Genomic DNA, 11,100 nt, shown 5'->3' with positions numbered 1-11,100 from the left:
TGAAGACACAATTGTTTATTGGACATGGACTAAAAGTCAGAATACCTGAACTTTTCTTCTTTCATCTTTTTTCGCAGCCAACAACTTCTAATCACCCCATTAAAATGTGCACGCAAAAACTCAATCAGAATCATCCATAATGCAGTTGTTAACCAGGATCTCTGGAATCCTTCCCAAGGTCATGTGAGTGTGTGCAGCAGGTGTGAAAAGGAGACGCTGGCATATCATATAACCTTTTGACAAGTTGCTCAACAACAACAGGCCCTCCCTGTTATTATTGGGTCAGCAAAGTCGGAGGAATTCTTTGGGATTAGAGTGAAGTGGAGAACATGAGTGTGAGTGCCATGCGCTCGCTGTGTGTCGACCCGAGGCCCCCCCTCTTTGTCTTACGGCAGTGTTGGGGTTAACTCCCCCTTTGCTTCCAGGCTTGCCCGGGGTCAGGGGGGAAACAGGCAGCCAGTCAGGCAGCCAGGCATTCTTTCAATGTGTGTGTGTGTGTGTGTGTGTGTGTGTGTGTGTGTGTGTGTGTGTGTGTGTGTGTGTGTGTGTGTGTGTGTGTGTGTGTGTGTGTGGCTGCAGCCCACTCTGTGCTCTTTGACTCTGCTGGCCTTATAAGGCATCCAGTGCCATGGCAACGGCAGGGCTTGAATAGCAGTGTCAAATCCCTCAGCACACAGACACACGCTCACTCTCCCTAAAGGAGGGAGCGAGGCAGAGACACAGAGAGGGGATTGAGAGGAGCAGGAGAGGAGGCTATCTCAGGGCTGCTCTCCACTGCAGCGTCTGGCTTCCACTAAAAAGGTCTATGACCGGGGTTTTCCTGCGCTTGTTTGCCTAATTTATTCCTGCCGGGGCCAACAGAAAGACGGGCGGAAAAAGAAAAAAAAAAGGACGGGTAGAATAGTAAATAGTGCAACAGTACACCCTGACTTGCTGACAGGGAATGTGGAGAGGTTCTGGCCTCTGGTTGTTACTGCTGGATGGACAAGCACTGACAAAGCAGGAGACAACACTTTGTTGAGCTTTGAGAGAGGAGGAGATTTCTCAACATGGCTTTTTGTTTTGGCTTGTTGTTTTTTTTTCTGTGACATTTGAGCCTCCAACACCAGAGACTCTGAAGAGTTGGGGGATCCACAAGAAAACATCTTTTCACCACAGACACACAAGAGGAGGACGTATTTGATGAACTTTGTAGCTGCAGAGAACACAAAGATATTATTCCACGAGTGAAAGGAGTGTACTGTCTTTCTCACCACTTCTTATTCTTATATCAACTGTGGAATCACTTTCAGCTGGATCTTTTTGGGCTATTTACCGGGCACAGAGGTGTTCCTGGGCCAAAATACTTTTTGTATATAAAAGCTGATGAGGCTTTGTGGTCGGTTCTTCTCTGAAAAACAAAGAAAGAAAGAAAATCCAATTTCCAAAACTCCCCATAAATCTTTTTATTTTTTTCTCTTCATCACGATCACCTCTGCTTTTATAACAGCCTCGACAAGTCAAGAGTGCGTCTGGACTAGAACTGCCTCAGATCGGCAGATAACACCTCTGCATGGCAGGAACTGGTTGGACTAGTTTATAAGTTTGAGTAGAGGGCAGGGCAGTTTAACCCTGCCTGAAGGAGAGCAACGTTTTTCCTCCCACTTACTTGTCCTTTTGGGAGAAAGTCGAGCACAGAGAGAGGGGTAGAGCCGCTTTTTCATTTGGACTATGCTTAGGGATAGGTAAGGTGTTTTTTTTTTACTTCTTGCAGGGGGGGAGACGTAGAGGGAAAGTAGGAGGGAGGGAGAAAGGGAGAAGGAGTCAAAGTGTAATTTATTGTTTCCAGTGAAAAGAGCAAGGCTGCACCCTTTTCTCCTGCCTGAACTCTGAACCACTCAATGTGTGTCTGAAGTTTTCTCAGACCTCGGGAGCCATTGATCGAAGGTCAGGGCAGAGAACACAAGGGTGATAGACAAGAACAGAGAGAGCGGAGGGATTAAAGAAGAGCGAGAGAGAAAACAGCACTGGGAAGGACCTCCGGGTCATTACAACCAGACGGCAAAGGGGAGAAAGGTCAACACGGGAGAGTCCGGGACAACTTTTTTCTATCCAACTTCTAGATCTTTTCGGACAAAACCCGCCTTTAAAACAAGTCTGGAGCCTCTGTTTTCTTGTTTGGGATCGTTTTTTTAGACTTTAAGGCTAGTCGGAGGCTGGGGGACGGGGCGGGTCTGTGTATGATCCACTCACAGAGCTGCGTGTCTCAGAGAATATGGCCATGGTGAGCGGGGGATGGGGCAACCCCAACGGGGACACTAATGGACTGGGGGAGAAGGCTTACCTGAGGAGGGAGGAAGAGGATGGCTCGCCTCAGGCCGGGAGCAGCGACGTAGACGTCGGGGACGAGGACAAGGCCTGCGTGGTGGACTGTGTGGTGTGCGGGGACAAGTCGAGTGGAAAGCACTACGGCGTGTTCACCTGCGAGGGCTGCAAGAGCTTCTTTAAGAGGAGCATCAGAAGAAACCTCAACTATTCCTGCAGGTGAGGGCTGCTGGGAGATTTAAAGGGATGTCTTATATTGATTATAGTTTGAACAGTACAGTGAAGGACACACATTTAATTTATTTTGCTTACTTTTCTTGAATGACTTAAGTGTCTCTTTTGGTAACACTTAACTTTAAGATTTACTCTTTATTTAACAAATTGTTAATAACACACTATAAAGGTAGTTGTGAGCAGATATTCATGTTCATTAAGGTATCTGTTAACAACTACAGCTCCACCTTTATAATTAGAGGTTAGGGTATTCACCGATAATGAACAACAATATCGTAAAAATATAATTGTTGACTGATAATATATATTAATAAACACTTTAAATGTCCTTATATCTGCATACAATTACATTTTAGTGTTTTATAAACCATTGAGTAAATGTTTGTATAGTGCTTTTAAATGCTAAATGTCAGGTGGGAGGTAAATGTACTGTGTTTTTTTTCCATTCACATGTATTAAAAGAAACAGCAGATTAGTTTCTCACTCAGTGATATGCTCCGGCCTTGGGTATGTCTCACAAACAGGCTTATGTGGGAAAAAAGAAAATAAATGAAAGCCCCGAAGGTCAGTCATGTGAGGATGGATTGCCTCAGAAGGTCAACATTCCCATTATTCTTCACCACAGGAACCCAATGTTTCAACTTAATTCTCTGCTCTTACTAAGACTACGCTCAGCCTCCGAATGTATTTGTTTCTTCCACATAATAATGCTGAATGGAAGGTGTCTATCAGTCAGTTTGTCACGTCTGGGACTGAAAAAGGCTCTCTGTGAAATGTTGGCGGACCTCATTCTGCCGTAAAAGGCAAAACAAGGGCGTGTAATGGCGATGATTTACAAAGGTCACAGCCTTGATAGCTTTCCAGCCATGCCAGCTCACACAGTTCACTCACTATAGGGATCAATCAGGGGAATGGAGGGAAAGAAAGGGGGAAGACAAAGATGTAAATGTAAACCTCTCTTCCTTATACGCACTTAAACTATTTCTCTAACTATACCGTGAATATGCATTTTTTTTGGTCTTCAAGTTAAGCGTTTCATAATTTGCTTCCTTTGTTCAGATCAAATCGAGAATGCCAAATCGACCAGCATCACCGCAACCAGTGCCAATACTGTCGTCTGAAGAAATGTTTCCGTGTAGGAATGCGCAAAGAAGGTATGAAAACTGAATGAAGTCATTCATTGCATAGCAGGTTAAAGGCGTTTTTTTTAAAGAAAAAGTAGACACAGTTTTTTTATTGCAAGAGGTGAAAAATCTAAGACTGAACCATATCATATGAAGGTCTGAGGTTATTGTTGTACTTTAAGGTTTCACAGTAGTGGAAGATCCTTTACTTAAAGTTGCACTAATTGTTATTTTTATATAAACAATTGATTTACTGACTTTGTGTGACGTTGTGAAAACCTACTGGGAATTATCACCTGGTTCCCCCTCACCTCAGCTCTAAGGAGCCTTTTAGCATTTTTCAGCTCATTGTTTTGGTTTTACGTCCCACAACTTTACTGTTATGGTTCGCTCTCATTATCAGTGTTTCCAGAAGAAACAGAAAGCCCTGATAAAGCCAATGAACACAGCCTGGCATACATCAAACAGTTAGTGACTTACTGGAGAACATAGCATTAAGCAGCTAAAGAGACCGATATTCCCCTCAGGAGTTGGTGGAGACCAAAAACAGAGATAAAAGAGAGTGAATGTTGGACTTACCTCAATGGAATATCAATGTTGCTCCATAAAAGCTGGATGTGTAAATAAGCAACTGATGGATAACATGTTTGGCATATCAACTTAAAATGTGATAATACTGTATGTCAGTGTTATGTTTGTTGCACTGCCCCAAAGTAGCCAGACGAATCAGTGAATTTAAGTAAAAGTGGAAATATCCTTTCAAATGTTGAAAGTTCTGCTTTCAACATTTTTCTATTTAATCTGCAAAGAACACTACAAATATTAAAAATAAGCTACTTGCTTTGTAGGAAAAATGTATTATTATTATCATTACTGATATAATCTGTTAGCACCATTCTAATGTTGAAGCTAAATATTATTATTATTTTATAATACAATTACATATTTATATATATTATTTATATAACATCTTGCTCTTCAAAGAAGCTGCATCTGTCAAATAAATGTAGGGTAGTGCAAAAAGAAAATACCACATTTCATCCTGAAATTTAGTGGAATAAAGGTATAAAGTATCATAAAATGAGTTTTAAAAATTGTTCTTAAATACATCACATGAGGTTTAAACCATTCATATCCTCTCTTTACATACCAATAAATACCCCGATTAATGTACAAAAACCCTTCAGCAAAGCACAAATACCAAGAAACACAGATATGCAAATACAAAAATATAAGAAATGAGTAATCCGCAGAGAAAAGGGCTTATTTTGACTGGAACAGCCACTGACATTTAACAGTGACCCAAGCACAATATTTACTGTCAACCAAGCATGTTGTCAACCCGGAGCTCCAAGATGACAAGTTCACTCTGTGAAAAAATCCACTGAGACGTCTGTGTCTCTTTACAGTATGTGTCTATATATATATCCACTTAATTTCTGCAAGTCTGATTAGTAGTAAGAAGAGATGATTCTTATTTCCCCTGGTGTGATTATTTTCATTCCGGCAATCCTAACCTCATTAACACATCACAAACTATTTCAAAAGAATTTGTAATTGTATTGCAGTTTCCTTATAACCGTACTTGTATTTCAGCCTGTGTCAGCGGACACCATGGGCCACTGTCCTATACATAATGTGCAGAGAGGTGACAGTCTGCCAGGGGTTATATTGAGCCTGGTTATTAATGAACCACGCTGACCTCGGGCAATGACGCAGGCTGCACTGTTTCCACATTAGATGGGAACGTCTGTTTCACCTTAAACCCAGACAGGGAAGCACACGCTTGCTGCTTTATGTGAAATTTTGGCATTTAAAACTACATTATATTCACTTATATTCAAAAGAGCCAGTGGTGTTCATAAAGTTTGGTTCATTAACAGCAGCTGTCCATTAAGACAGAGCGATATCAAGATATAGTCATTACATTAAAATCACTAAGGACTACAATTAAGAGAAGCACTCTCAGTATCAGCAGTCAGTGTCTCATGATTACATTGTTAAAAGGTTGGTGATGAGAACATTATTTCATTGTATAACAAGATATTAGCCTGATGCTGTTAAAAGTTCACTCAGGGAATCAAACATTTACATTTTGGACATGTTGTCACTGTCCAAAGAAAGCCAAATAATATAGTTTTTCAGACAAATTGAAGGAAAAAGTTATTTTATCGGTGAACAATTAGCTACCTTGTCAGACAGCTGTTAAGATTTTTGACAGGTATATAAAGAGTTTGAATGATGCCGAAAAAAAGTCAGTTATGTAAGTTTAGAAATGTAAATCTATTTTCTACAACCTTCAAATCATAATTCGAACTGTAATTTACTGAGTGATTGAATCAAAAGATACAAGGACCTGTTTCTCAGAGAGCATACATACCTCCACCAGTAAGTTCACATCCTCATTCTGGTGTCTGTCTTTCTGCAGCAGTCCAGAGAGGCCGAATCCCTCCATCTCACTCAGGTATCAGTCCCAACTCCCTGGCAGGTGGGGTTGGAGGTCCAGGGCCAGGTCACATTGGGGCGGACTACTTCAACGGGCAGCCGGTGTCAGAGCTCATCTCCCAGCTCCTCCGAGCTGAGCCATACCCCAGCAGCCGCTACGTGACCCCGTACGGTCAGGCCCAGATGCAGGCATCTGCCAGCGGAGCCTCCGTCATGGGCATCGACAGTATCTGTGAGCTGGCTGCCAGGCTCCTCTTCAGCACCATCGAGTGGGCCAGAAACATCCCATACTTCCCAGAACTTCCAGTCTCAGAGCAGGTGAGTCGAGATAAACGACTTCTTTTCTTTTGCTGTTTTTTTTTTTTTTTTTTTAAACCACGTTACGGTTTCAGAGCAGAGTACATTTTTAAATTCAGGTGCAAATATTACAGTTGACTGCAAAACGTCCAGTCTGCGAAACACCTCAATGATCTAAACATTGGTTTTATTCTTTCTTATCACTCGACATTTGGCCTCTCATATTTATATTTGTCTCATTTGATTTTGGTTGTCCTGACCTCTAGATAGGCCTTTTTTTGACATGTCACAATTGGGAAAGCACATGTGTGAACAATGCAATTATCAATGGCTGAATTCCACTTAGCAGCTCCAGGCTCGTTGGCACACTGGGTCACTTTTACACAGTCATGACTCACGGAGACACTTGAACACAAGAGAGCCATTATAAATGTTATTGGTATCACCTGTGCTTTTCCTACTATGACAAAGTCCAAACGTCTGCTATTGGGACTCACCCTTTTATTAATCAACTCAACAGGTGGCGCTGCTGAGGCTGAGCTGGAGCGAGCTCTTCATCCTGAACGCAGCTCAGTCTGCTCTGCCTCTACACATGGCTCCTCTGCTGGCAGCTGCCGGGTTCCACTCATCTCCCATGTCTGCTGAGCGTGTGGTGTCCTTCATGGACCAGGTCAGGGTGTTCCAGGACCAGGTGGACAAGCTGAACAGGCTGCAGGTGGACTCAGCCGAGTACAGCTGCCTCAAAGCCATAGCACTCTTTTCACCTGGTAGGTCTGGTTTTGTAGCAAGACTATCTGAGCGATCAAAGCTTCTGTAACTGAATGTCTTTGCTGTAAACTGATCCCATAGTGTCTTCATAGAAGACCAAAACAAAACTGTCTGTATGATGTATTAGGCAGGGTCCGGTTTTTGGGCCAGCGAGACATTGAATCCCCAGTAGCTCTAGGGCTCTTTTGACTTGACTGAATGTGACCTCTGACCTCACTGAAGGGGGATGAAAAGTGAGACAGTTTCCTTTAGAGGAATAGTTTGACATACACTTGTTCCCTTTCTTGCCAAGAGTTATATGCAAAGGTTGGTACCTTTTTGATGTCCATTGAATAGGAAGCTACAGCCAGGAGACAGTTAGATTAGCATAGAGACTGGAAACATGCTATATTTTGTTTGTCTAATCTTGACAAAATTAAGTCTAACAAAGACAAGCTGTGGGTTACCTGAGGGTAATGTGACTATTTTGCTGAAGCGCATTACTTTTTTAGAGATGCTGGAAGGCGGATTTGGCTACCTTTGGACAGACAAGGCCAGGCAAGATGTTTCCTTCCTTTTCCAGTCTTTGTCCTAAGCTAAGCTAACTAGCTGTAGCTTTATATTTATCATACATATATGAGTAGGACTGATCCTCTAGAACACTCGGCAAGAAAGCAATTAAGCATTTTTCCCCCAAAATTAACAACTATTCTTTAAAGGGACCAGAAATTTTTGTTAAACTTACAATTTAAAATTACAATATAATAAAAAGGCTGCAAGTATAATATTGAAAATATGCAAAAAGAGAGCAACAGAAAATCAAATGTTGATAATTTTACGTTTCTTTGCCTCGCAGATGCATGTGGTCTGACAGACCCAGCCCATGTGGACTCCCTGCAGGAGAAGGCCCAGGTGGCCCTAACAGAGTATGAGAGGTTGCAGTACCCCAACCAGCCACAGCGCTTCGGCCGCTTACTGCTTCGCCTGCCAGCTCTGCGCGCCGTGCCAGCCAACCTCATCTCCCAACTCTTCTTCATGCGGCTAGTGGGCAAGACACCCATCGAGACGCTGATCCGAGACATGCAGCTATCGGGGAGCTCCATCAGCTGGCCCTACGTACCGGGACAGTGAACCCAGCTGACTCCAGAGTGAGGCAGACAGAGATTAGATTGGGTTGAATCAGAGCTCACAAAGATTACATATCAGGTACAAACGGAATGTTATGAATACAAACTGGTTCTAACCTCCATATATATATACACACACACATACATATATGTATGTATGTTTGCAGCACTTGTCAGTTTTGCTCTAACCTCAATCTGATCTCTCTCTGTCTGAAACTGGAGAAAAACAGAGGGCTTTGATCAAACATCAGACTCTAACATGAGGCCATGTGCCTGTACTACCTCCTCCCATATCATCCCTAATGTGACTCAGTTTGAACGCTCTTTGTGTTTTCCCTCTGCTTTGTTAAAAATGAAGCCATAGCAGTGGCACTTTTACAGGCAGAGCTTTATAACTGGGACATGTTGTTCAGTTGTGTCATGTTTTCTTTGTGGATTGAAATTGTTACCAAATCTATTTGTGTGAAGACTGAAAAGTATCACCTTGTACAGCTTTAAAACAATGAAGAGGCATGGGCATTGTATTGCATATTATACTATATGATGTACTTTATAAACAAGACATTATTATGTTATGTGCCTAAAGGAAAAGTTCAACAATTTGGGAAATACGTTTATTTACTTTCTTGCAGAGTTAGATGAGATGATTGATTGCACTTACTCATCTGTAAAGTAAATGTGAAGCCACAGCCAGCAGCCGATTAGCTTAGCTTAGCTTAAAGACTGGGAACAGGGGGAAACAACTAGTCTGGCACAGTTCAAAGGTAACAAAGTCGATCTGCCAACACCTTTAATGCTCTCTATTTAACACGTTGTCTTTTTTGTTAAACCCATACAAAACCTGAGGTGGAAAAACAACATGTTTTACAGGGTTATGTACTGGACCTTTGCTTGATCCGAGACCAGTAATTTTCTTGAGTCTCTACTGGTTGCAACAGCCAAATAAATATCACCCGTAAAACAACAGTTTTACTTTTTATGCATTTTTTTTGTACAGATTCAACTTATTAAATATAATTAGCTGTTGCCCCATTTAAAGTTTTAATGCAAAGCTAAACTAGCCAGCTACCAGTTCCAGCTTCATATTTACTGTACTCTCTGCAAAGTAAATAACCAAACTTCCCAGAATCTTGAACTATTCCTTTAATCTAATATATTATACAATCATGTTCTTGCAACAGGAAGTGTTGAATGTAATCAAACACACCTGGCTCCTCAGACAGTCACATCCATCTCTAACATTATTACCTCGTGTTTTATACATCAAAGACAAAGATTGTATATTCATGTGCTAAAGCTAAATATAAAGGGATCAATGTGTCTTTATCACAGAAACCTTAAACACTAATATTCCCCTGTAGACCTGCCTGTCCAATATATTTGAATATATTTTGAAATGTAAGACCCAAAGTTTGACATATCATTTACAGAACACTACACTTAGTCAAATGACCTTTGTTTTTCTGGTTCATGGCTTTAAACTGGAGACTTGTTTCCTCTACTTTTATTACAGTAGAGGTTGTTCATGTTCATTTTCTTTTACATTCATGGTCCCATTTTTAAAAACAGTGTGTTAAAGCACAGGCTAAAGTGGGCAGAGGTCACTTTCAGATCATTATTATTCTTGTGCAAGGTACTCCAAGTGTTGTAAGTGTTGTAAAGTTTATGGTGTTTGTTGGTAATGAGATCAAAGGATACTATGCAGTCACATTCATGGGTGTCATTGCCATAAAGTGCATCTCAATGTTTTTATTGCCAAATTAACTGACTGAAAGAAAAGACAATGTGGGGAAAAACATGTGTTTTTGGTAAGACTTTTTGTATTCCCCTTAAAAAAGACAACAATGATCCCTGTACTGCCATCAACTTCATCAACAGCTCTTAAGGCTGTTCTTGAATCACTTTGTGTTATTTGTTTGAATATAAGCGATGGTGATTTGACTGTGTAGCTTTACTTTTAAAAGAAGCATGTTTCTTTGACCATGCCAAACCTAAAAAATGCAAAAGAAGTTCATATGACTGGTTATTTTTGCATTGTGAGAAATAAAAAAATGTACATTCTTTCTTTTGATGACTTAAGTCTCTAAACATTAAGGCTCTGCACACATCTGAAAAAATTGAAACACTTTGCCATTTTTTAATGTCAAAGTTCCTGTTTGGAGCTTATATTAATAATCAAAAAATCACCTATTTAATTTGTGCAATCGAGTAAAAAAGCTGAATAGTTGATCCAGCTTCATTTTTTTTTATGGGAAATGGTTGGACTGTTGGTCAGACAAAATTACAAAAGACAAAAAAAAAGCTTCACAAAAAAAAGTTTAACAGGGAAAAAATGTAAGAAACTTCAGAAGGAGCAAAAGAGAAAGGATCCCTCTCCCAGGACAGTCGGACACGAAATTGATGTTGTGTGTGCAGAATGATCAAATTATAGATAGATTGTAAATAAATCCTGGAGGACAAACCGCTGGAGTGAAGCACCTACAGCTAGGAGAGAGAGAGGGAGGTCCCAGGACAAATGATTGCCCAACACAGGGAACACTTCCTGTAAGTCGCTTTGGATAAAAGCGTCTGCTAAATGACTGTATGTAATGTAATGTAATGTAATGTAAGAGAGAGAGAGAGAGAGAGAGAGAGAGAGAGAGAGAGAGAGAGAGAGAGAGAGATTGATTGATTGATTGCATTAGGTTTAGAACAATTGAGACACCGACTTGCCCGGACAGATAATGATGACAAGGGAAACAGATGCACTTCGCACAGCTAAAAGAAAATATAAAATAAATTGCAGATAGTGGTGTAACAACTACAGATGAACATTTTACATT

At 40.9% G+C, this 11,100-nt stretch overlaps 1 protein-coding gene across 1 annotated transcript; it reads left to right on the top strand.

The window, feature by feature from the left end:
• The first annotated feature begins 889 nt into the window (after positions 1–889).
• On the top strand, positions 890–10,339 carry LOC129094211 (nuclear receptor subfamily 2 group F member 6-like). The gene is made up of 5 exons (XM_054602289.1): positions 890–2,523; positions 3,598–3,692; positions 6,091–6,425; positions 6,925–7,171; positions 8,008–10,339. The coding sequence occupies exons 1-5, from the start codon at positions 2,255–2,257 to the stop codon at positions 8,280–8,282; spliced, it is 1,221 nt and encodes a 406-aa protein (XP_054458264.1). The 5' UTR covers positions 890–2,254; the 3' UTR covers positions 8,283–10,339.
• Positions 10,340–11,100: the final 761 nt, after the last annotated feature.

This window comes from Anoplopoma fimbria, chromosome 8 (genome assembly GCF_027596085.1).
Source record: "Anoplopoma fimbria isolate UVic2021 breed Golden Eagle Sablefish chromosome 8, Afim_UVic_2022, whole genome shotgun sequence".
Classification (NCBI taxonomy): Eukaryota; Metazoa; Chordata; class Actinopteri; order Perciformes; family Anoplopomatidae; genus Anoplopoma; species Anoplopoma fimbria.
The sequence above is the reverse complement of the archived record's forward strand: the minus strand, read 5'-3'. Positions and strand labels throughout refer to the sequence as shown.

Bases quoted from the DNA above. Each gene is read 5' to 3' on its own strand.
- LOC129094211 (XM_054602289.1), top strand. From the start codon at position 2,255: ATGGCCATGGTGAGCGGGGGATGGGGCAACCCCAACGGGGACACTAAT. The intron at 2,524-3,597 runs GTGAGGGCTGCT...TCCTTTGTTCAG, and splicing joins AACCTCAACTATTCCTGCAG to ATCAAATCGAGAATGCCAAA. The intron at 3,693-6,090 runs GTATGAAAACTG...GTCTTTCTGCAG, and splicing joins TGTAGGAATGCGCAAAGAAG to CAGTCCAGAGAGGCCGAATC.